This window comes from Barbus barbus, assembly GCF_936440315.1.
Source record: "Barbus barbus genome assembly, chromosome: 1".
Classification (NCBI taxonomy): Eukaryota; Metazoa; Chordata; class Actinopteri; order Cypriniformes; family Cyprinidae; genus Barbus; species Barbus barbus.
The window spans coordinates 23,498,834-23,523,222 of NC_136729.1; the positions used below are offsets into that span (position 1 = coordinate 23,498,834).

A 24,389-nucleotide genomic window follows, 5' to 3' on the forward strand; every position below is an offset into this window, starting at 1 on the left:
TTTTATGAAGCCCCTCCCTCAGAAATGCGTAATGGGCTCTGATTGGTTAGCTGGTCCAGTGTGTTGTGATTGACTAAACCGCCTCTAGTGCGCGTCTGAACATCCCGCCCCTTACATCAGCAGCATGTGCTCCGGTTGTATTGTAAACAATGGCATCATCTATATTGCTTATCAATTTGAGCCCGAATGAGACGGAGAGGATATTAGTGAAGAGGATCGCGCAGAACCTGTGCAAGCATGGCTTTTAATTGTATGTTTTTTTGTTTGTTTGTTGTTGGTTCATACTTTTAGATACGCTTTTATTTGAAAGTGCTACTGCTTCTGTTAGATTTGAATATAAGTTACCGCTTTATCCTAATTAAAGCCTTAATACAGCACGGAAACTGCACACGCCTCCATGTATAACGCTTCTCATTGATGTGTGAAAATGAGAAAAAGTGTATAATTGGAACAGTTTGTTGGAGCTGATGTGACGATCTGAATGAGAGAGAGATGCAGAGCAGGGCGACACGAGTAACAGTATTATGAAGCACTGCTTTAAACATATGATTTTGAAACTTGTAAATCCATTAAAATCGTTAGAAGACAAAATCGCGATTCATATATGAATAGATTTTTACGCCCACCCCTAGTTTTCTCCTCCTCTTTCTAAAAGCAGCATGGCTTCGCCCCCTTCGTTACTGTTCCCTGGGGCGAGGTTTATCTGGGTCCGTGACGTATCGGACCCGGGAAGTAACTCGTTGTAGTCCCTTACCAGTCGTTTTTGTAGGCATTAAACTGCCAGAATTTTAAATATCTCCGTTTCCACTGAACTTTCAGCATTGTAACTTTGCAGATATTGTTTATGCTTTAACAGCAACATTACACACAAACTAATGTTAAAAAATTGAAATTGCAGTCAACCACCCCTTTAAAGTATTTTTATTCTTACCTAGGTTCTTACCCCTGCAATTATTTGATTACAGTAATATTGTGAAACATTATTAAAATTTATAATAACTATTTTCTATTTTAATATATTTTCAAATGTATTTTATTTGTGTAATGACAAAACTGTCATTCTGATATATGCTGATTTAGTGCTCAAGAAACATTTCTTATTATTATTCATGTTAAAAGCATTTGTGCTGCTGAATAGGTTTTGTTTGGAAACTGTGATTCTTCAATAAATAGAAAGTTTAAAAAATTAAATTTTTAAAATATTTATTGCACTTTAATTTATTCATTCTTATTTATTTTTATTATTTTTGTTTCAAAATGACAAAAACATTTAATAAAGCTATAATGTCAAACACACTTTTCATGGGAAACAATGGCTTACGTTCCAAAAACATTCTTAAAGTAATATTAAAAATATATTAATGAAAGTACAGTACCACAAGTCATTTCTGCAATTTTATCAAAACAGTTACTTGATGTTTTCATCAGATCAAATATATACACACAAATATAGATATGTTTCGTTCAGTTTCTGAGGTGTGTCGTGTCTGAAGCATGGGAGATGAGTTTGACTTAGTCTGTTTAGCACTGCTGGAGTCTGTCAGAGATGACGAAGAAGGTGGCCACTTAAAAACACATCTTAAAGGGATAGTTCACCCAAAAATGAAAATACTGTCATCATTTACTCACCCTCAAGTTGTTCCAAACCTTGAGCACAAAAAAGATATATTGAAGAATGTTGGTAACTAAACAGTTGACGGAAGCCACTGACTACCATACTATGGAAAAAAATACAGACGCAAGATACATACAGATTTGGAACGACTTGAGGGTGAGTAAACGAGGACAGTATTTTCACTTTTGGGTCTATCCCTGTAATATCACAGACCCGAAACCTGCAGTGTAAAGGACACTTGCAGAGATGACTCGCCACTTTCCACACAGTGGGTTATAAAGAGAGATAGAAAGTTGCCATAAACCATGTGTGTGTGTCTGTGCATGTGGAATAGAGGATGTGCATCAACAGATGGTCCGGCTAATTGATCTATGATTACGACAGCTTACACCCCTCCACCGCTCGGTCATCCCTATCGTTCTCTCTCGCTCTGTTCAAGTTTGTGCCTTAGCACATTTCCAGTTAATACCTGTTATTATTGCACAGCTGAGCCCTCAAAAGCCTGGTGTGTGAATCCACCGGTATTGACTGAAGGGTACAAAATGACTGAAGGTCACTGAAATTTGTGTGCTCATGTGTATTCTGAATGCTTGTGTGTGTGTGTGTGTGTGTGTGTGTGTGTGTGTGAAACAGGCATTCTCCCTTTTTAGAGAGCTCTCTCTCTCTCTCTCTCTCTCTCTCTGTGTTTCTCAGGGAGGTAGAAGGTGAATTGGAGGTGGTTTGGGAGGCAGCGACCAGAGAGAGTCAGCGCTTGAGAGAAGTGGTGTTAGGGAGCAGTCCGCTGAGTCCAGCCACTGTGGCTCCAGCCCTGTGCGGCACTTCCGGCCAGACTCCTGCCAGGATCCCTCATGTAGAGGATCATTTGTCCTGCTCGCTGCCCCCTCCCTTCACCCCCAGACAGTGCAGTCTGCCACAGCCTTTACAGCGCAGCCCCATGTTTGACTCTGACTCCAATCAGCACCAGAATCCGTCATCTGATGAAAGTGACAAGAGTGGACGGGACTCCTGATATATTTCCATATCCTCCTTAACAAGTGTTTTGAGTTCATGAATTCATTTACCTGAATGCTTAATGTGTTTTTATGTAAAAAAAAAAAGCTGTCCTTTCTCTTAATTGTGGCAAACATTTTGATCCATTTTTCCGCATATGTGTGTATAACAATTTCTAACCATATAACGTTCTTTATAGCTAATAATGATTATCCTGCAGATGGAGAATGGTACAACATTTTATTCAGCTGTTGAGCTCATTTCAGAAAGCATTTGTGACAGAGCACGTCCATCAGTAGATACACACAATAGCATATGAAATTCTATTACACAGTCCACATGATGACTTACAGAGCAACAGAAATCTCTTTCTCATTCTCTCTGGGATGAAGGCCTTGCACAAAAGATTGCACTAAGGATGTCCCATTTAATTTTCTTTAATAAGGACAAAATTGGCATGATGTAATATAATTAGCATCCTGTTTGTGTATTTTTGTACTAGTGCAGAACTAAACAAATTCTGGGCAATAATATGTTGGAATAAACAATTACATTATGAGTTTTGTTTGTTTTTCTGCTTATGATCTGCAATGAGCTCAGTTTTCTTTGCTGTTCCAAATTACTAAAAAAGTGCATTTGTCTTGAGGGAAACAGTAACTGCATTTGATTATGCATATACTGCCTCATCAGCAAAGATGTTGAGGATATAAAGTTTTATTTATTTATTCTTTGATAGAATATTGAAGTTTATTATGATTAAGAAGAAAAAGCATACCGCCAAAACACACATTCAGGAAAAACCTGTAAACGCCTTCAGATGTTAAGGTATGTGGTTGTAGAAGAATTGTGCACGACGAGGAGTGGACGAAAAGGAGTATTTTTAATGAGCATCAACACACAGTACATTTACAAACTTAACTAACTTAAGATCTGACAAAAGACTGGGGAGAACTCAGGACTTATAAAGAACAGGGAACAAAGGAGCAAACAAGATAATTAATATAACACAGGTGAAGAGACTAAACGAAGATTAACTAATGACAGGAAACTAGAACAGGAAAAACCAAATAATGGCAAAACGGAAACTAAACAGAAACCAGACCGTGACATCAGGTGCATATATCCATAAACAGGTAAAAAATAGAGAAATGAAGATATAGGCCAAAATGATTTTAATATAAATTATTTATCTGTGGCCATCATTTATCCTTTAAATTATTGTTTTTGAAAAAATACTTTATATATGTCACAAAAGTGAACAAAAGATTATCCCAATTTCTGCTTTGTGATGACTGCATCTAAATTTCCTGAATTTAAAGCATTTTGGCCAGTACAGGGAAATTTAAAGAAGCATTGTCACTTTTTTTAGGCAAAAAATACAAATTAATAGTATATTACCTTACCTTCCTCTTGTCTCACTCCAATTCTTTTAAAATATATTTTAGTGTATTTTGGGACAATAAACACATTTGTATCATTTTAAATCATTTTTTGTCTATATAGCGTCTATATAAAAACTAATATGAGGTTGTCCCAAGGAGAGAAATCTTAATTCCAAAGATTTAAAACAGTGGGTTCTCAAGCAAATCAGCTGTGGTCAGGACAAAACTAGCGAGACACAGCAATAAAACCAGACAGTGACGCTATTGCAATACACCTGATCGATTTAAAAAAAAAGTGCCTGTCTTACTCTTGCAGCATAATTAGGGCAGTCCAATAGTTTTCTCCATAATGGCATTGCACTATTTTAAATTATAACCCAGCACTCACTATGCACAAAACAAACTGTATTCAGGGCATCTATTGAAACAGTGGGTCACAGAACTGCAGTCCATGTGCATGTGTGCAAGCTCTCTGCAGAAATAGAGCACTATCGGTTAGCAGTAGGATATTGATTATAAATTTCATATATTAGCAGTGGAGTAGCATTTCAAGTGTTAGTTAACCGTTTATCGATTGCTGTGCTTTAGTGGTTATGTCTTAAATGGTTTTGTTGATTTTTACTGACAGATTGCTGTTTATTGGAGCATGTGTGTTTGTTATATTAATATGACAATGGTAATTTTTTTTTTTTTTAAATGTCACAGAGCTCTTTTAAGACCAGATTTCTGTCTGATAGTGCAGCCCCGTGAACTGGAGAGTTGAAAGAGAACTGCAGTGCTTTGGTTGATGTTATAAATCAGGAATCTGTATTTTAGGACGTGTAGGAAATGTAGGACAACTGTCTGCAAAGAGCAACAGCTTATCACAGGTAAGAGGAAAAAAGCTTTGTGTGTGTGTGAATGAAAGAGAGGAAGGCTGTTTTTATGCTTATGAGTATGTGAAGCAGCTCTGCAGGTACAGGTCACTTGTTCCCTTTCACAGGCCCAGTGGACTGAGGTTCTGACAGTAAAGAAAAATGACGAGGACATCTTACACTGTACCTTCGCCCTGAGTTCCCTTCACAACCAGTGAGCAAAACACACACACACACACATACACCTCTCTAGCTGTCTTGCTTTCTAACTATTCTGTTAATTTATTCATATAACTCAACCTCTTACTTCAGTAGGCCATTAGTCATTAGTTTTGAGAATAGAAAGACATGTTCAATCCAACTCCTAAAGCTTTTCATTTGGAATTCCTCATTAACATTTGCTCCAAAATGAGGAACTAAAATGATTCACATTAGAATGAAAGAATTAAACCTAGTCAGTATTGACATTGGTCTATTTCATCAGTGGTGCTAATAGAACTAATAGAAGATTTGAAAAGTAGTGCTGCCATCTGCTGGACATTAGATCAAGGATATATTCAAATAAATGTCACACAGCCTAATGGGTAACTGGCAATACCTTTAAAATCATTCATACCAAAAATACCATGGTCAGATGAAAACACAGGCCTGATGAATCTGAGTTCTAAAGAATCTGACAGATTTTGTGACAGGCCATTTAGATAAATCACACAGTGTGGCATAAACGTATATACGCCTATACTCTTGAGGATTTACAGCTCTTGCTGAACAGTTAAAACCCCTGATAGAAGAAGAGCTTGTTAAAGTTTACTACCTGTCCAATGGGATGGTGTAGAGTTATAGATTGTTCCTTATCTAAGTTAACATCTCAGTTTAAGGTCATCTGGGGCCCTTTCAAGCTCTCAATCACACTATTGTGTTCTTGTGAATAGAGCCCTCTCTTTTATGCTTGCATTTGTTTTTAGTAGCACTTCTCCTAAATCAGTCAAAAATTTAGAAGCACATTGGAGTTTTCTATATATCAAAATATATCGGGGGCAATCGGGGATGCATGCTGTGTCTCACACACCACAAACCCTTGTCCTTACACCAAGTGTTTCCCTGGGGTGAATTGACAGTGTTGCCCAAATTTTCCAGTTGGCCAAGGTGTGTAATGCGCAGAGTTGTGCTCTTTGTCCATTGCTATGACTGCAGCATAGCTTCCCTGATATCCTGATGTTGTTTCACAAATGTGTGTGTGTATATATATATATATATATATATATATATATGTGTTTGTGTGTGAGCCACACACACATGATGAAGTCATGAGAAGCTAATGCTTAGTTAATGATGAGAACTGTATTTGGATGCCGACACACACATACACAGACAGCACATATCTTCTGTTCAAGGTGGCCTAGTTCTGGCAAGAGTCTCATCAGCATGCTCATAGATGGGAGGTCACCCTGACCTAATCATGGCACTGCGGCCCTATGAACAGAATAGACTTCAGTATGGAACCAAGTCAATCATCAAATAATCTAGGAGGTTAAATACTGATCAATAACTTGATTAATAAACACACAAGAAATAATGAAATAATATTATTGTGAAGGGTATGGTAGATCGGCATCCACTCCTTCAGCATGAATTCATGATGATTCATGTGCCAAAAGTATAGATTTAGCCACAGTGGATAGTAAATTACTTTTTTTTTTTTTTTTTTTTTTTACAAAGAAAACATCATGATCATGCGTAATAAATCATAAATCATGGTGATGTACCCATCTTAGTTAATGTCTTAATTAATGTGTTGTACATCCATGAAGTCATGATAGAAATACTTTGAATTCTTGTTAGTTCCTAACTAGTAAAACATGGTCATGGGTCACTTCATGAAGACAATCAATCAACATTTGCAGAACATATACATTTTAAACCAAATGCTTTAATGTAGCCCGTATACTCATATTGAATGAATTAAAGTTAATCAAATAGTTTTGTAAAGTAGAAATGTTTGATATTAATTATTTTCTCTGTAAATGTTCATTGGTCAGATGGAGAATGAGTTACATAAACATGAATTCCCTCAGAGATGTTCCTCTGTGTTGCATGTGAAGGAGGGATGTGCACAGCCAGTCATCTGTGACGGAGTCGGGTTAATTGTTAGCTGATCAGATGCCAACTAGAATATGTGTGTGTGTAATCTCTGCTGTTATCACTTGTAGATTCAAGTTTGGGATAAGAAGTGGAGCCCATCTAAAGGTAAGGAATCATGTGAAGAGTACACTGTTGATATATTCATGTAGTTTTATATCTAACACTGTTTGTCACAGGTTTGCCTGTCCTTGGATGTTCCTCAATTAATTAATATTATGAAAACTGAATAGAAGTACGAAGTAGAATAATAGTGCTGTACTGTGCAATAGTGCAATACTGTGGTGTCTTTCATTGACATTCTCATTTTGCTTAATACCTATTATAAACCTCTGTTCAGGCATTTTAAGATTATTTCATGGTTAACAATTTGAAGATTGGCAATGAGAGCAGTGATGCTGTCTGTCTCAGTCTCAGATAAAGCCAAATGACAGCTATATAAAGGGAAATTAAATTTTGGATATTTGGGGAAGATTTGAGTGAAAAATCTCTGAACCTCACTTGTCAGTCTGTCTGTTTGGTATCATATTGTTATGGTAGTGTATAGGGAGTAGTGAGTGAAAATCACTGTTTCTGAGTGTAATGTGTTAATAACAGAAAACTGAAACTTACTCATCTTGTCAATAGTTGTTTGTGTTAGTTTTATTGGTGTGTAACATTTAGTGTTTAGGTAGGAATTGTTGAAACACCGGGATTAGTTACATAGTAACAGCAAGTTACAGCTGTGCTGTAATTAGTGTTCATGTAACTTTACAATATGTTTCTACACTGTAACATTGTTATAGTAATATGTTATTTATTAGCTATCATGAACAATATCAGTGAACAACATTCTTACAGTATTAATTAATGTACATTAATGTTAATTTCTATTTATACAAATACATTAGTAATTCAAGTTGAAGTATTGAATATTTCCGAATGTAGTAGGAACAAACACGAACTAATAATGATCAATAGTACTTTTGTAAATTAACATTAAGATAGATTAATAAATTATGTAAACTGCCAGCAAAAGTTAGATGAGAGAGTCCTTTAAGTTCATATCAAGTATTTTTATGTATAACAATAATTCAGCAGCAAGCTGATGCCTGGTTTTCTTTGGAACTCTGTGTTGAGATACACTGTGTTCTGACTTCAAAGTTAACCATGCTCATTGGCCAGCTTTTGAACTCTACAAAAAAATGGAGAGCCAGCAGAAACGAGTACATCAGTCAGAGAAGCTCTTGACTGTATAACGTATATGGTGTTTATATTGGAGATCACGGGGCTTGCACTGCTTTAATCATTTGCAGGCCTGCATGTATTTGAGCACTGGCTTGTATTGAGCTGTATTGGTAGTGCTTTGATCTGAGACGGTTCTGTTCTGTTCTGTCCTTGGCTTTATGCTGTCACCCCCTCTTTCCAACCAAACCATATCAAGTGTCTCTTTCAAAGGAGTATTGTGTTGGTCAGAGCCTGCTCACCTCTAGCCAATCCTGGTCCCTCTCCTCCTTCTTATCACGTGTTTGCTTCAATCACGGTCAGCCTGGAGAATGACTGAACATGGAAAGTCCCACCCACTTTTGTTGGTTATTAAACACATGAATTTGGAAATGGATCAAAACTTGGGATATCTGCTGGAATAACTGATTGCATTGCAGGTTTGTCTTTTGCCTCATGCCTCAAGTTAAACACGATTGGAATCGGTGGCACTGAAAGTAAGCTCGAGTTAACCTATAGTTTGTCTTGCTAACTGCACCTGAAAAAATGCATTTAGAAAATATTCAGTACCTTATTTTTGTTACAGTATTGTAGCAAAGTTATTGATAATGTGACAGTTCTTGTCAGTTGTGAAAGGTATTTTTACAAGCATGATATATGTTTGACAAAAAAAGAAAACAGTCATAACTGACGAATTGATGTGTGTTTGTTTATACTGTAAGTCTTTAAGGTAAGTGAGAGTATATATAGGGCTACATAATGGACCATTGGAGACAGATGAATGTATCTGTCTCCAAATCAATAGACAAATCCTATTTAATTTACTCTTGCTATTTATTTTCATAAGGTTTAGCATCAGTAGCCACTTGTGGACATCAGCCTCAGTGTCTTAATTGTAGAGGACATACAATAATTTCCTATCTGTGTAGAATGAGAAAACAGATTCTTTGAGATAGTGTTTGGATTGAGTAGCACATACCTGATGCACAAATGAATGGATTTTTCAAATAAGCTTAATCAACAAAAAATGTATGTGAACTCTTCTATTGAGTTTACAGTAGAATTGTAATATTATGTATTCTATGTTATTTATGTGTTATAATACTCACTTTCTCTCAGATTTTTTGCAGTGGATTCTAGTCAGTGCTTCTTGACTGCAGTATAAACTGAACCTTTGGCTATTATACTGTAGTTGCTAGGAGACAAATTGATTTGAGTTGAAGTGCATGTGAAGCAGATGCTGTTGTGTATAAATAAATAGATCTGTCACAGAGGCCATAACATCTTGACACACACAGTCACCTGCATTAGCAACACTTAAAACACTATAATGTCTTTAATCTATAACTTGGCCTTTAGGTTGTTTGAAGTAATCTGACGTGATGAGCTCCACAGGCACAAGACATCAAAACAACAGACACTAAGAATAAGAGTGTTTCTCCTTGTTAGATTTCCATCATGTCTTTTAGATCAGGTTCTGTCTTGGATGTTTTCTTCTCCTTTTTTTTTTATTAATCAACTATTTTCCAATTGATTGTAATATGCGTAATAATAATAATGTTTATAGTAAAAAATTTACTATATTTTTGTCTGTATTTATTCAGTCTGTCTGCACAAAAGTAAGACTGGACTGTTGATCCTGTGAACGATGGATGAAGATCTGAAGAAACCTAACCCTCACAATGGGAGCGTCTCAGGGGCTTTGGATGCCAAAAAGCCCGATCAGCCAAAAGCAGCAGTTCTGCAGAAGAATGTGAGTATGAGAGAAAGAGAATCACACATAAGAATGGGAAGAATGTTGCATGATCACTGGTTTCTGTTCAGAAACGGTGCAAATGGGTGTGTGAAGGGTTTAACTGTGGGTCAACCTGGTGGTGCCTGTCGCCATCACTGCAGCATAATCCCTCCCCTTCCTGACCCGTCTGTCTGTATATTCTTTTGTGACTCCCACTAATGAAAAGTTTGACTATTTATATGTTAATTTGCATGCATAAGGACACGGAAGGTCATCTTACTACAAATAGCTTTAGCTTATATTCAGACAAAACAGGCAATATATGAGGTATAGACCAAGCTTCAAGCTTCATTCCCCTTTTAATAAAAGTGCATTGACATCATGTAGATCACTGAAATTAGGGATGCACAGATATTAATATTCTGGCTGATATGTTGAATTATTATTTGTTACTGTTGATAACCAATTAAATGGCAATTCTATGTAAAAAAACAACAAAAACAAACAAAAAAACACTAAAAACTGAAATCAATCGATTTAAATGCTACAAAGGAATTTAGACATAACATTATAACAATGTATTATAATTAGAAAAGGATGTTATGATTGGAAAGATTGAGTGTACAAGGTGCAGAGGAAGACTGCCTTTGTGGACAATCCGTTAACCTTTCTTGATACGTCAACAACAACAACTGGATGGACACTGGAGGATCTCATCAGACTAGCACAAAACTGAATCCTTTATTTATTCTATCTTATATATTTATCATATATATATATATATATATATATATAATTATACAACAGCTCTTTCTGGTCCTCAAATCTGATTGGCTGAGAGCCTTTTCCAGTAGTGTAATATTCTAGTGAAAACGGATATTATGATCAGTATATATCATACTGATATATGTTTGTATCACTCCGCTTGCAGTATTTCTCATAGCGAGTGTCATAGCAGATGCCCAAATTCACTATAATTTTATAAATAATACTGTTTTTGTGTCAAAGAATGGCATTTTTAAAGATTAACTTAACCTGAATGTACAAAATGGATTAAATTAACATTAAAAATGATGTATCCAACAAATATTGCTAAAGTAAAAAAAAATCTCAATATAAAAATCGTATGTGGTATCGATATATTATGGATCCCTAATTTTTAATGTCACAATAATTCAATTACTATACATGATCAATTAAACCAATACCCTTGAACTTGAATGTCTCAGGTGGGTCTCTTAAGTGGCATCTGTCTGATTGTGGGAACAATGATCGGCTCAGGGATCTTCATTTCTCCCAAAGCGGTTCTGGAGGGGACTGGAGCAGTGGGTCCATGTCTGTGTGTGTGGGCGGCGTGTGGAGTGCTGGCTACGATGGGTCAGTATACGCACAGCAGACACATTATCTGGTTGCACAAACGCCTTGATGATAAGCCTGATATACCCTCATAACAAAGATAAATGCGAGATTATGCATTGTCACCTCGTGTCATATTTGTTTTGGCTGTTTGATAATCTCTCCATATGATGTAACAAGATTCACTGTCCCTTAAAGCAATGTTTATGTCCAAAGGATGATGTTTTATTAATTGGTGCTATATTTTATTGCTAACACTTTACGATAAGGTTCAGTTATTTAACAATTATGGCGTTATTTTACTGCCAAATGTCGAGAGCGCATTTTTGTAGCGCGAAAGTAGATTAATTTAATGCGCGAGAGTGAATCTCCCCGCTCGCACGCGGATTTCCTTTGCTCTCGCTCAAAACCGGGCGCGTGCTCTCGGATATAAGCTGCTCTCGCGCAGAGTGCGCGCACTTAAAACGTGTCTCTCCTCTCGCTCAAGTGTGCGTGTGCGCGCTCAAACTTTGTCCTGTGCACACGCACATCTCTCCGTGCACTTGCACTACTACTAGATATTAATTATTTTCACACCTGGATTAAACGTCAAAAATTATCAACCAATCCGATTTTTCTACGACTGACCCGATGAAAATACTAGGCCTACTTGAAGAGGGAACTGATCCTGGAATTTCTCTACTATTTAATCATATTTAGTCATATAAAATGTTTATTAGAAATGGCTAGGAATATATATGAAGATTAATTCTTTTCCCACCTGAATTAAACGTTGTCAAAAGTTATCATTATGCAAATATCTTGAAACAGATTTCTTCATTAGGGCCTTTCCTTGATTTTTTTTAATTGTTGAATTATTTTCAGGGAAACGCGCGGCGAACGTAGTTCCAGGCAGCTTTTGACCGCATTACAGCTCCATATCGCTTCGCCAAATGATTTGCGTTATTTCAACGATCCTTACAGCCTAAAACAGCAAAAGAACCAAAACCCACAACAACACTGGCCAAACAAATAAATATAGTAAACAAAAGGATACAATCGACAGATTATATTCGAGTTTTTGCCACAAAATTAAGTTTTATTATGTACGGAAAGGACTGTCCCTCACAGACGTATAGTGTTGTTAGCGCTAACGTTACTCTGACCATTTTATGAGTAATATAGTTTAACAACTTCAAAACTACATGACTTCTCACAAGCGAGGTAACAACAACAACGGCAAATAATGCACACCCGAGGTGTAAACGGCCACGACGCGAATTCAACGCCCGTCAATGATTCCTTGCTTTTAATGCATTAGATATCATAAACAATGAACAGTGTTTTTACAGCATATATTTAGGTTAATTTTCAAGTATGCTGCTGTTCAATGTTAATTGATTTTTGTTCATAATACATACTAAAATTAATTTATGACATACAATTTTAAGTAGTATATTTAAAAAATTTACATTAAGCAAGATTGTTAGTTCATTATGGTAGTTGCATTAAATAATAGTAGCGTACTAAGCTTTTTTTTTTTTGCTCCATCCATTGCAGCTTTTGTTTTACTGCATTGTGTTACAAATTTCTAAAACTAAATCTTTATTTTATCCCAAACTTTCTGCTGAGATTATAGTTGTGCAAAGTCAAAGAGGTTAATCAGATATGTTCACTCACTCAGAAACCCTCAGTCGGTCATTTTAAGTCACATAATGTTCGGAAAAATTCACAAGACACAGAAATCCTCTTTAGTTTAACACTGACTCTGCCTGCTGAAGACCTTTTGGTAATGGACTCATTGACCTCAGCTTGAACACTGAGAAACTAAGAGGTTTGCATGTGTGTGCGTGTGCAGGGGCCCTCTGCTATGCTGAACTAGGCACAATGATCGTGAAGTCTGGTGGAGAATATCCTTACCTGATGGAGGGTTTTGGGCCAGTGCTGGCATACCTATATTCCTGGACCACGATCATCGTGTTAAAGCCTTCGTCATTTGCCATCATCGCCCTGAGTTGTGCCGAATACGCCTCCACACCGTTTTACCCAGGGTGCACTCCCCCTGAAGTGGTCACGAAGTGCCTGGCTGCAGCTTGTATCTGTATGTACAGGTCTAGGCTCTTTTTATATTTAAATGACGTTATACTGGACTCAACTGTTGTCTGTTCTCTCCATCAGTAATAATTACAGCCGTCAACTGTCTGAGTGTGAAGCTGGCATCCAGAGTGCAGAACTTTTTCACAGCAGCCAAACTCTTGATTATTGTCATCATCGTGGTTTCAGGCATTGTTCTGCTGGCTCAAGGTACCTCTTTTATCCAATCTGATATCTCTTCTGTCTTTGTGACTCTTATCTTTTTATTGACACCTGACATAAGTGACACTAAAAAGAACATTAGTATTTTAGTATTCAATCGAACGGACTGAGATCAAAAACATTTTGATGCAGATAAAGAAATATTTTTTTTATTATGTTGTGAAAGATGACTCCTCGTAGACTATGGCCAGAGATTACTGTAGATGCGTTTAGATAAGTTGACCTCTGTAAATGTTCAATGAAAGATCAGTAAAATTCATATTGTTATAATTGTTTTTTAGGCAATACACAGAATCTCAAAGACTCATTTGCAGGGGCAACAACATCATTTGGAGCAATTGGCCTTGCATTTTACAACGGACTATGGGCTTATGATGGATGGTAAATTATTGACGAGTTCATATAATGTTGCACATATGTTAAGCAGCAGTGTTCATCTTTTTGAAACATTTAATACACATACGGTTTCTTCCGTGTCGAAATTCCGTGTGCTTTCAGCCCTGGGAATCATTCACACAATCTAATGATTTCTCTGTTAAAGCAACATCTGATAAGAGTGGATTTTTAGCACATGTGAGAGTATGTTTAGACATGTGCTAAAATGGGAAAAAGGAATTGAATGCTTTTTGAAATTTCAATGCAGTAGGATCTTTTTGTAGTTGCCTGGACTTTCATCAGATCATTCTCAATCCAGGGCTTTATTGTTCTGAGAGAAGCATGCACAAGACTAGAAGTCAGCTTCAGTCAACTATGGCAATTCATTTAAAAGTCCTTTTGTCTTTTTCATAGGAATCAGCTTAACTTCATAACAGAAGAGCTGAAAAATCCGTACAGGTCAGAGTGAAATGAAACTTGACATTTTAATTCTATTTTTCTAAATCGTATGAAAACTGTACATGAGCATGTTAGTTTCCCCCATTTAAATTTAGTATGTGCTTCAGTGTTAACCATGAAGTCTTATTGTGTTGTTCTCTCTTTTTTGAACAGAAACCTTCCCCTGGCAATAATTATTGGGATTCCCCTGGTAACTGTGTGCTATATATTTGTCAACATTGCATATTTCAGTGTCATGACCCCTACTGAACTTCTGCAGTCTCCTGCCGTTGCTGTGGTGAGTGTGCATCATAGTCATAGTCACAGACTTTGTTTGATTAGGTATTTCTTTTGAATAAGTAATTACTCTGCAACTGCTAAAAAAGTATGTTCTATATAGTATGAATGATATCTGGATGTACTACATTCATTGGCCATGTTGTTGTCATTATCATGTGAGCCACTAGTGTCAGTTACATTGCTTCACTACCACTCACAAATCCTCTTCCGTGGCCACATGGGATAGTAATTTGTCCATTGTATGCACACTTCAGGTTGTCGCTAGAAGTAGTAAGTCATCTGGGTACTTTTTGACACCTACTGTTTCATGAGTACCATGAATGTGGACATACTACTCTTTTCAAATACTGTTTTTTTGCATACTGTATAGCAGGAAAGTATGCCATTTCGAATGCAGTCACTTTCATGATATTAATGAGAGAAATAACGCTTTTCGAAACTTTGAATCAAATTAACCTATTGCCTCACAAAATTATTCACCGTTTATTCTCAAAATGCCACGCGCTGGGGACACCTGCTGGTCAGAACGTTGTAAATGCCCTGAAACGTTAGATCAAACATGCATAAATACTTTTACAAACAGAATAATAATAAAATACAAAATAATGAACAAATCATCTAATGTCATTGAATATGATGTGTCTGTATAATATGTGCTATATTATTAATTCGTAGAACTTGTTTTGTTTATGGAGAGTTTGGTCAATCAGGCCAGTAAGAGACTAATAACTACAACTTTCCTTTTATTATACAAATGCGTCATAAAAAAATGTCTACAAATGTATACAGGCACTGTTTCATGGACCCTTAGCAGGGCACCATTGAAATTTCAAAACATTTTGAAACAGCCTCTGTTACTGAAATCACATGACTGGCATTTTGATACTCGCCCCAAATCACTGGTTCAAAACACATGATTCACAAAGGTTTCAAAGCTTCACAAAGCAGTGTTTCAAAAGCAAACGTCACTAGTTCCCACAACCACGGGAAACCTAAAAACATCAGGGAATTTGAAGTCTGTGATTTCCAGACCTAGAAAAGGTAATATTCTATTGAAAATATATTTTTTTCCTAGCTATGCTTAGTTCTATACATTGCAAAATGCCAAATAATTGCTTTTTGCAAGCACAGTTTCTAAAAATGTATTTTAAAAACCCTTACACTAATCATAAACAATTGGATATTTCATCATGGAAATTCATTGGTCAGTGGTTTTTGAGACTTAAATTTAATTGTTTATTTTCAGTTCATATATTTTTTATGTAACATGATTCTTAAGTTGTATTTCATTAAATCATTGGTTACTTCACAGACCTTTGGTGACAGAGTGCTGTACCCATTATCATGGATTGTGCCTTTATTTGTGGTCTTTTCCACTTTTGGTGCAGCCAATGGGAGTTGTTTCACTGCAGGCAGGTTAGGAAATTCGGCTGTTTTATGGTCATTTGCACATTGGAAAATTGCTGAAAGTTGTTTTCTGGGCCTGACTCTCGTTGTCTGTTGTGTCTGTTTATATATGTTAGGTTGACATATGTGGCGGGACGGGAGGGCCACATGGTTAGGATCATGTCGTACATCAGTGTGAAACGTTACACACCTTCTCCAGCTCTAATGTTTAATGTAAGTCTCATGTAATATTACATTCTCAACACTATTACATAAAATATATGACAACAGTTTTAAGCATATTAACAGTATTTAAGTTTTATGATTAAGTATTTGTTCTTGTATGTGATCTGTAGGGCATCCTCTCAATCATCTACATCATGCCTGCAGACATAAACACTCTGATCAATTACTTCAGTTTCGCTCAGTGGGTTTTCTATGGGCTCACATGTCTTGTGCTCATTGTTATGCGATTCACTAGGAAGGAGCTTCAGAGACCTGTCAAGGTTAGTGGCACCTCATTATGCAGATTGATTAAAAAACTTTCACACCATTCACAGTATGTGCGTTTATATGTAATCATTTATCAGATGCTATTATCCAAAGTAACTTGCAGATTTTAAAATTATGAACATTAAAAGCTATTTATGAGATCCAATAATATTCCCAGTGGTGCAAAAGGCAACTTTCAAGAGGAAGCTAGAATGGAAATGTTATGGTTTATGGTAACCTATTGTAAAATGGCTGCCCAACATAAAAATGTTTGCTTTTTGTTTCTCTCAGGTGCCGATAGTCATCCCTGTTCTGGTGGTGATTGTGTCCTGTTATCTGGTTCTTGCTCCCATCATAGAAAAGCCTGAGTGGGAATACCTGTACTGCACAATGTTCATAGTCGGTGGTCTTCTCTTATATGTACCCTTAATTTACTACAAATTGAACTGGATTCGCCGCATCATGAGTAAGTAGCTGGAAATTACACATTTACCTATATTCCAGTGAGCAAATGTATGTTTGTTTTGACTCTTGATAAATTTATAATAATTTGATAAACGCTGCTTTATCAGACATTATATGCAAGATGAAATGAAAATGACATCCAAAATTTTCTGAAAACAGTTGGTTTCCATCAGAAATACAGTGATATAAAAACACCAGCACTGGGTTTCGATTTTGAAACGTGTAGAGCTCAACCAAGAGTTCTCCACACCCGCCAACCATTCAAATTTCCGTAGGCGGGATTTACAATTTGTGATGTCACAAAAACCGGAAAACAACTTTGTAGTCCAAACGAACCGTTCGTTGTAGTTCTTAAAAAGGGATTTTTTAAAAACAAAATATCTCCCTTTGGAGTGGACTTTGAGATTTGTAACTTTGTAGATAATTTTATGCCCAAACATACACACTACATACTGACTAAAATTCAAAAAGTGAAAAAGCATAATAGGACCCCTTTAATATATTTACGGAAGGAAATTTACAAAATATCTTCATGGAACATAATCTTTACTTAATATCTTAAAGATTTTTGGCATAAAAGAAAAATCTGTAATTTTGACCCATACAATGTATTTTCGGCTATTGCTACAAATATACCCCAGCGACTTAAGACTGGTTTTGTGCTCCAGGGTCACAACTAGTAACCATTGCAATTAGCAAAGAGATCAAAACATTATTTTAACAAAATGACTTTACAAAATAATATAAATATTAAAACATATGATAATATAAAACTATATTTAACAAATATTTTAACATTCTAAATTGATTTAATATTTAAATTTTCACAGAATGTCAATAGGCCTATACTGTATACAGTAATTCAATTTTTTTAACCCTCTATCCTAAAAGGCTGGTCACGCTACTTTTAAGGTTGTTTTAGTGGATGTTCACTACCAAAAACATTTAGTCAAGGAATGGCTAATAATTAAATAGCATCTCTTCCCATGTTCAACACCAAATTCTTAAACTTGACCCGGTAACTCTTTCAGGGCCACTCACCATGCACCTTCAGCTGCTGCTGGAAGTCGTTCCACCTGAAAAGACTGAGTGACAGATATCACACTGGAGGACAGTCACAGCAGTGGACCGCAGACTGATCCATGGAAATGTGGATAAAGGATCCTTAAAAGGAACATGGCTGCACATGGACAGATTTTTTATTTTTTTTTATTTTATTATTTCTTATGCCTGACCAGCCATTGTTTTACAAGTCTTTCCTGGGTCACAGGGAGGGATATGTTTTTTATTTTAAAGAATAACATAACACTTCCATGAACATCTGTAAATTCAGAAATACTTCCAGTTTATCTAACTTATAAGTGTGTTCTTGTATGCAAGTTTGTTGTACAGAATAGCAAGGATATTTTTCCAAGTTTACTAAACTGAAATGTACGAATTGTGAAGAAATGATCCAAAGTAAAATGATGTTTCCTTGAATGTTAAACAGATGTTTTCAAGCAATGACTTTAGGACAACCCAGTGTATGAATAGACTCAGACTCATAAAGTCACAGCAGATTAAGAATTGGTGTAATGTAAGTCTTTAAGTAGCCTATTAAAGAGTTACGTGTAGTGCAACAGTGGGGTTCTGGGATTAAAAATCCCATTCATTTTCTCCATATAGGGGAATTATTAAAACAATCATGTGGAATTCTGTTGCACACTATACCTTAGAGATGCTTAGATGAGTCTAAATAATAAATGACATATTTTAACTCTTTACTGGGATATACTTATTTGTTTGTGACCATTGCATAATGATTTTTTTAGGTACTGTTGGACTTGGTTGAAATCATAAATCAATATATTCAAATGATTCTAGCATACATTTAAGAATGTGGCAAAGTTATGAAAACCAAGCGTTCATCCCTTGCTGTAGATGGCGCCAATCACCAAACACAGACTAAGTGCTCTGTTATTTCCTCTGTGCTGTCCTTCACGACATGTCAGTTGACCGAAGTCGGAAGTTGGCGGGACAGGGCACTGGAGTAACTGAGCATGTAAGCGAGGGCCAGGATGAACACAGCGCTGAAACACTGGAGGGAGGCGGCGACGGTGATCTTGGCGGCCGGCCTCAGGCACGCTCAGAGCGCGGACTCTCTTAAAACAGGTCTGGAGAAAGTCTCTGACATAGCGCACAGATCCGCCTTTGACTATCAAGTGCTGCTTTTGAAACGGAGCGGTAGCAGCGGCTTCATGCCCAATGCCTATGTGTTTCCCGGAGGGCTGGCGGACGCGTCTGACTTCTCCAGCGAGTGGCAGGAGGTCTTTCAGTCCTTCATCAAAGCGCCCAACTACGGCATCGGAGTCGTGAAGCAGCCGCCGGACACGAGGCCGCCCATTTTCGCCACAGACAGAGCGCAGCTGGGATCACCGATCCCCGGAGACGTGGCTTTCAGGATATGTGCGGTGAGGGAGACGTTTGAGGAGTCCGGTGTGCTCCTGGCGGTTCCCAAACACGAGGAAAGCGGGATACGCGTGCGCACGGATGATGCTCGGGACAGTGACCCCCAGCTAAGCCTGACCAGGCTGAGCGGACTGTGGGACAGAGACGTGGTGTCCAAGTGGAGGTCTCTGGTTATTGGTGACTCGGCGAATTTTATTAAGATGTGCAAGGAGCTGCAGTGTCTGCCCAACATCTGGGCTCTACACGAGTGGGGTAACTGGCTGACCCCCATAGGCATAAACGACAAACAGAGGCGCTACGACACGGCCTTTTACATCTGCTGTCTGCGCGACACTCCACACACGCTTCACGACGACAAGGAAATAGTTCATTTTAAGGTGCGTTTTGAACAGTAATCACCACGTCGGACAGTCATAAACTACATGTCAGATTCTTACATTGCATTAAAGGTATGATCAATTAATGCATTCTGGACTAGTTTGTGTCCAGCTGGCGAAATAACGGACTTTGCTCAGTGTTGGCGTGCTGCATACTTTTCTTGGGGCTCATTAATATTCATGAGGCTCGCTCTCATTCGCCAGATTGGCAGCGCACGCTTTACGCAAGTGGCTAAACGTCACGTAACGTCATTATTATTCATTAATATATTTTTTTTATAGTAGCTTTCAAGTCATTCAGTCTCATCCTAACTAGTAGCAATGATGCTTAACTTTTGGGAAATATACACTGTCTCGTTTCTTAGTGGTCCAGTCCCTCTGAAGTGCTGCGCAGCTATAAATCAAAGGAGATCTGGATCGCTCCACCTCAGTTTTATGATCTTGGACGAATGTGCCGGTTTCCAGCTCTCAGAGACCTCCATCGCTTTGCCTGGCAGAGGTCTTTGGAGGGTTGCGAGCAGTGGCTGCCTATTCACCTGGAGGTGCCTGACTGCTTTGCAAGCATTTTACCAGGTAATTATGTCAGGTAATAAGTTAATAGACATTTCTGCTAATTATCGCAGACTGTTTCTCTTCATTAATACATAGGGGATGCTCGGTACCCGGAAAAAGTGGACCCTTCTGGAAAGAGCGGCAGTGTGATGAAAACTGAGAAAAGTCTTGGAGGGATCCAGCAGGACAGTGCAAACCTGCACCGTATCGTGGGTCAGGATCTATATTCAATAACTGTCCAAATGAACATCACACCCAAGTATAACCACGTGTCTCCTCTCTGTGGCACTGATGTGGACAACACCTCCAAAAACCATAGTAAACTCTGACACTTACCTGCCGAACAGGTGCGAGACCGATGGACAGAAGCGGTTTTATTTTTTTCAGCAGCTTTCTATCTACTGATGCAGCACTTGAGCCATTCAATGTAGTTCAACATATTGCCTCCCTCGGTCATATAAAAATGATAAACAATGACTACCTTGATGTGGCAACTGCTAGTACCATGATTAAAATAAAAAACTTTTAAAGTGCATTAAAAAAAAAAGATTAACAGATGCAAAGTTTGAATTGTCAGAGTTCTTCATTAAAGTATGAGGCACTTTGAATTGTTTTCATTTGAAAGCTCTCAACCTTTTCATGCCTTGAGTTTGCTGAATACAGGACTCTACAAGCAAACAATAACCAAAACAACTGTGTAAAAAAAATTGCATTTGTCTGGTCTATGGCTAGCATATAACCAACCAATTACAACAAATCTGACCGTAGCAGCAGCTATTGCACATTTATTTATAGTACCGGCTAGGATAAAAAAATTAAATCTAGGTTAAGTACAACGAGTAGGAAATCGTGAAGTGTCATTATTTGATTTTAGAATTTTTAAATAATTTAAATTAAAACGGAAGCATGATGTGCATTTCTGGCATCTTTAAATTCAGAAAAAAATGAATTCAGACACAATGTGTGTGAATGTTTTCAAACAATTTAATCATACATAAACTAAAGATAAACTACCAGATGACTGCTTCATGGGTGTCCATTTTGCTATATTTCTGTAGAGACAGTAGCGTGAAATCCTTAACCAACCTTATACAACATTTCAGACATTTAATAAATTCTGCACTCTACACTTCCAATGAAAACCACACAACTTAAATGACAAAACTCAAAAAAACAATTCAGTTAAAGGCTGTTTTGTTGAGTTAATTTTTGTTTGCATTTTGGTTACTGTGTACAGGTTGATGCTTGGTCATGGTGTTACTGTCTACATGCTTCTACTTACTGGGATTTACATTGTGAAACAACTTATGAAGTAGAAAAGGCAAAATCTGTACAAGTCTTAAATGTTAAATACAATCACTCTGTACCAGTAATGACAAACATCCCACAGGAAATTTTCTCAGAGTACATTTAAACTCGCAAAACAGCAGCTTAAAATCTAAATAGAAAACAACCACCTCAACCCCCAAATAGATTAGTCTGTTAGAATACATCTTAAAAAAAACTTCCAAATGTAGCTCTTCATTTGTGGAGATGTGCCTTTAAACTAAAGGCTAAGGGCGCAAAGCTGCAGTTGAGCTTTACCAATCAGTCCAGAACTTCACAATTTATACAGATGTCAAAATGAAAAAACAAACAAAAAAAAACAAAAAACTCGAAAGCTCTGTAAAACAGACCAGCTATAAGGTTGTAACATTTTCATTAACTGAACAACATCAAGAAGAGCATGTGTTTTTGCTGTTGTAGGCACAATTTATCTCTTATGGACTCATTTGAAACCCACTTCAATTTTTAGAATACATTGTTAAAACTCACTTTAACCCATAACCTAAACACGCACTGTATTGTTTTTTAATCTTAAACCATCAAAATGAGACCACATGTCATTGCAGCAGGAGCCATAAGCATGATGTGAAACATACTATAAATGTAACCAACAGCAACATGCAAAACTTTTGGCACCACTTTATTCATCTTGACTTTTTGAAACAGAACTAGATCACATTTTGCTGAGGATTTCAGTGCACTTACAAAAAAACATGCATGCTTAATATTTACCTGTGACAAGAAATTCAACTCTGCTCATTCTATGCATTATTTCAGACTAATCCTGATTTTCACACAATAGGGAAATGAAAAACGTGCCTGTGTTGGCTCGACACACAAAAAAAGGCAATTCAAGTGTCTATTGTAATGTCACTGTTAATAGAAACTCCCAAAATTACATCATGCCAACTAACCTAACACAAAATTACAAAGTTTATCCTCGATTTCAGCAAAATGTGACGAAAACATCCTCTAAAAGGTTTAGAACTAACAAGTGAGAGAAAGAGGGAAACACACCCACACTTGAACACACAAAAGTGATTCTATAAACTGAATGGCTGCTTTGAGAAGAAAAAAAAATTAAAAAAAGGAGTACAATTAGAAGCGCTAGGAAGACTGCTGGAACACAATAAAAATCGATAAAGAACAAAATCTGAAAAATTTAAATTAAAAGCTTCTGAAAAAATCTAGTGGTTATGTTTGTACGTTCTAGAAAAATAGACTCTTTGCTCAGAACAATTTTCATGAAACTTTACACTTTTAGCAGTCTTTCTAACGCTCCCTATTGGCAGCACAGATGACAAATGAACATACACAAAGAAACAAACAAAAGCAATCAATAAGCGTCAAAAGTTAACAAAAAGGTCAAGTGTGAAATTTCAAGCATCAGAGAAGCGAAGAGGACAACGGACTGGACGATGAACTTTTGACGTCACATCGACATGCTAGGCAAACGATGACAAACGGGCACGAAGATATCTAGAACAAAAAAAAACGAATAACAAACCTAGGTTAAAGCACAACGGAAAAAGGAGAGGGGATGAAAAAGAAAATCATGAATATGATTATGTTTGCATGAGGAGGGGGCTTTCAAAAGTGCACACAGTCTAAACACAAAACATTGAATGCAACAGGAAACGATGAAGAAAAGTGGGAAGAAAGAGGGAGAGATAAGCACCATGCCAATAGTGAACAAAGGGAATAACATTAAACATCAACAACAACACCGAGAGAGAACACGACCTGCCTACTACAGCTACGACAACACGGTTCTCGACAGCAACATTTCAAATGAAAATGTTAGATTTCTCACAACCGCATTTCGATTTTTAGACCAAGGGAAAGAGAGAAACAAAAAGAAAAATTGTGCTTCAACATTTCAGCTCTTTCAGTGAAAGTACTTTTATTTTGTGCTTCAATTTTTAATTGTGAGGGACTGTACACATATACAGAAATGTAAGACTCGATGTGTTTGGCACATTAGTGGAACTACTTTGCACTTGTGAGCTGTTTTAAGGCTCACAAATCCGCAGTCCTTTGCAAAAACGCCAATCAATCTGCTCCGGATAAAAAGGAACAAAACTATGAAAAACAATTCTGCCTAACAAATAAAAATCCCTGCCTAGAACAAGTTCACAAGAATCTTTGGATTGTTCAAAATGGTGATTTGTGTTGCACTCCCATTTTTCTTCCACTTAATGATTTTGTAATGTATGTAAATCATGTGTTTATTTGAACAGAGGCACAGATCAGGGAGTGGACATTCCCTGCACTAGCATCTAAGCGCTTCAAGAGGGGCTTCACACCTGGGTTCAGTCTAAAGCGTCTCTAACGTATGAAACAAACTGATAGGCGTACAGATGGGCATCTCTGTACAAGACAGCGGCACACTCGTTTCCTCACCCGGACTGAGATGTGTGTCTGCACTCGTTGAAAATAGATAGTGAGGTTAACAAGAATTGGTTTATTTGCAATTATGCAGTGAAAATAAAGAGCACCGTTAATAAATACAAGCGTGTCGAACAGTGACGACAATAGTGAGGTAAATATCAAAACAAAAGAAAATAGTCTACAATATACAATTTTCACTAATTGCCACTCCGAGCTCAAGTTATGTTGTGAGGAAATGAAACAAAGGACTTCTAATAGCACATTTCAGCA

At 37.1% G+C, this 24,389-nt stretch overlaps 4 protein-coding genes across 12 annotated transcripts in view; 3 read left to right on the forward strand and 1 right to left on the reverse strand.

Annotated features, from left to right (window-relative positions):
• Positions 1-3,159, forward strand: part of LOC306851610 (centrosomal protein of 89 kDa-like) — a 104,021-nt gene extending 100,862 nt beyond the window's left edge. The window contains 1 exon segment of the mRNA XM_079387995.1: positions 2,249-3,159. Within this exon segment, the coding sequence (XP_079244121.1) occupies positions 2,249-2,624 (376 nt within the window). The 3' untranslated portion in view covers positions 2,625-3,159.
• Positions 3,160-7,065: 3,906 nt separating this feature from the next.
• On the forward strand, positions 7,066-18,785 carry LOC306870668 (b(0,+)-type amino acid transporter 1-like). The gene is made up of 13 exons (XM_079418068.1): positions 7,066-7,088; positions 9,788-9,936; positions 11,148-11,295; positions 13,112-13,354; positions 13,432-13,557; positions 13,851-13,950; positions 14,359-14,403; positions 14,557-14,680; positions 15,995-16,098; positions 16,206-16,302; positions 16,425-16,574; positions 16,852-17,026; positions 18,057-18,785. The coding sequence occupies exons 2-13, from the start codon at positions 9,832-9,834 to the stop codon at positions 18,116-18,118; spliced, it is 1,479 nt and encodes a 492-aa protein (XP_079274194.1). The 5' UTR covers positions 7,066-7,088; positions 9,788-9,831; the 3' UTR covers positions 18,119-18,785.
• Positions 18,786-18,997: 212 nt separating this feature from the next.
• LOC306870754 (acyl-coenzyme A diphosphatase NUDT19-like) lies at positions 18,998-21,015 on the forward strand. 3 transcript variants are annotated; one of them, XM_079418176.1, is made up of 3 exons: positions 18,998-19,850; positions 20,216-20,423; positions 20,499-21,015. In XM_079418176.1, the coding sequence occupies exons 1-3, from the start codon at positions 19,083-19,085 to the stop codon at positions 20,729-20,731; spliced, it is 1,209 nt and encodes a 402-aa protein (XP_079274302.1). In that variant the 5' UTR covers positions 18,998-19,082; the 3' UTR covers positions 20,732-21,015. The 3 variants fall into 3 exon arrangements, with proteins under 3 accessions (XP_079274302.1, XP_079274303.1, XP_079274304.1); XM_079418177.1 differs by having other exon boundaries at positions 19,000-19,850; positions 20,474-21,008; XM_079418178.1 differs by having other exon boundaries at positions 19,000-19,850; positions 20,216-20,392; positions 20,499-21,008.
• Positions 21,016-21,365: 350 nt separating this feature from the next.
• LOC306870677 (CUGBP Elav-like family member 1) overlaps positions 21,366-24,389 on the reverse strand; it is a 44,078-nt gene continuing 41,054 nt past the window's right edge. For all 7 annotated transcript variants that reach the window (XM_079418089.1, XM_079418086.1, XM_079418088.1 and 4 more), the window contains one exon: positions 21,366-23,207. The gene's annotated coding sequence lies outside the window, so the exon portion shown is untranslated. The remainder of the gene's footprint in view (positions 23,208-24,389) is intronic.

What these genes read in the sequence shown, in the direction of transcription:
- LOC306870668 (XM_079418068.1), top strand. Translation starts at nt 9,832, where the DNA reads ATGGATGAAGATCTGAAGAAACCTAACCCTCACAATGGGAGCGTCTCA. An exon ending in CCTGGCTGCAGCTTGTATCT is followed by an intron (nt 13,355 to 13,431) that starts GTATGTACAGGT and finishes TCTCTCCATCAG; the next exon opens with TAATAATTACAGCCGTCAAC. An exon ending in GAGCTGAAAAATCCGTACAG is followed by an intron (nt 14,404 to 14,556) that starts GTCAGAGTGAAA and finishes TTTTTTGAACAG; the next exon opens with AAACCTTCCCCTGGCAATAA.
- LOC306870754 (XM_079418176.1), top strand. Translation starts at nt 19,083, where the DNA reads ATGAACACAGCGCTGAAACACTGGAGGGAGGCGGCGACGGTGATCTTG. An exon ending in AGGAAATAGTTCATTTTAAG is followed by an intron (nt 19,851 to 20,215) that starts GTGCGTTTTGAA and finishes CTCGTTTCTTAG; the next exon opens with TGGTCCAGTCCCTCTGAAGT. An exon ending in CTTTGCAAGCATTTTACCAG is followed by an intron (nt 20,424 to 20,498) that starts GTAATTATGTCA and finishes ATTAATACATAG; the next exon opens with GGGATGCTCGGTACCCGGAA.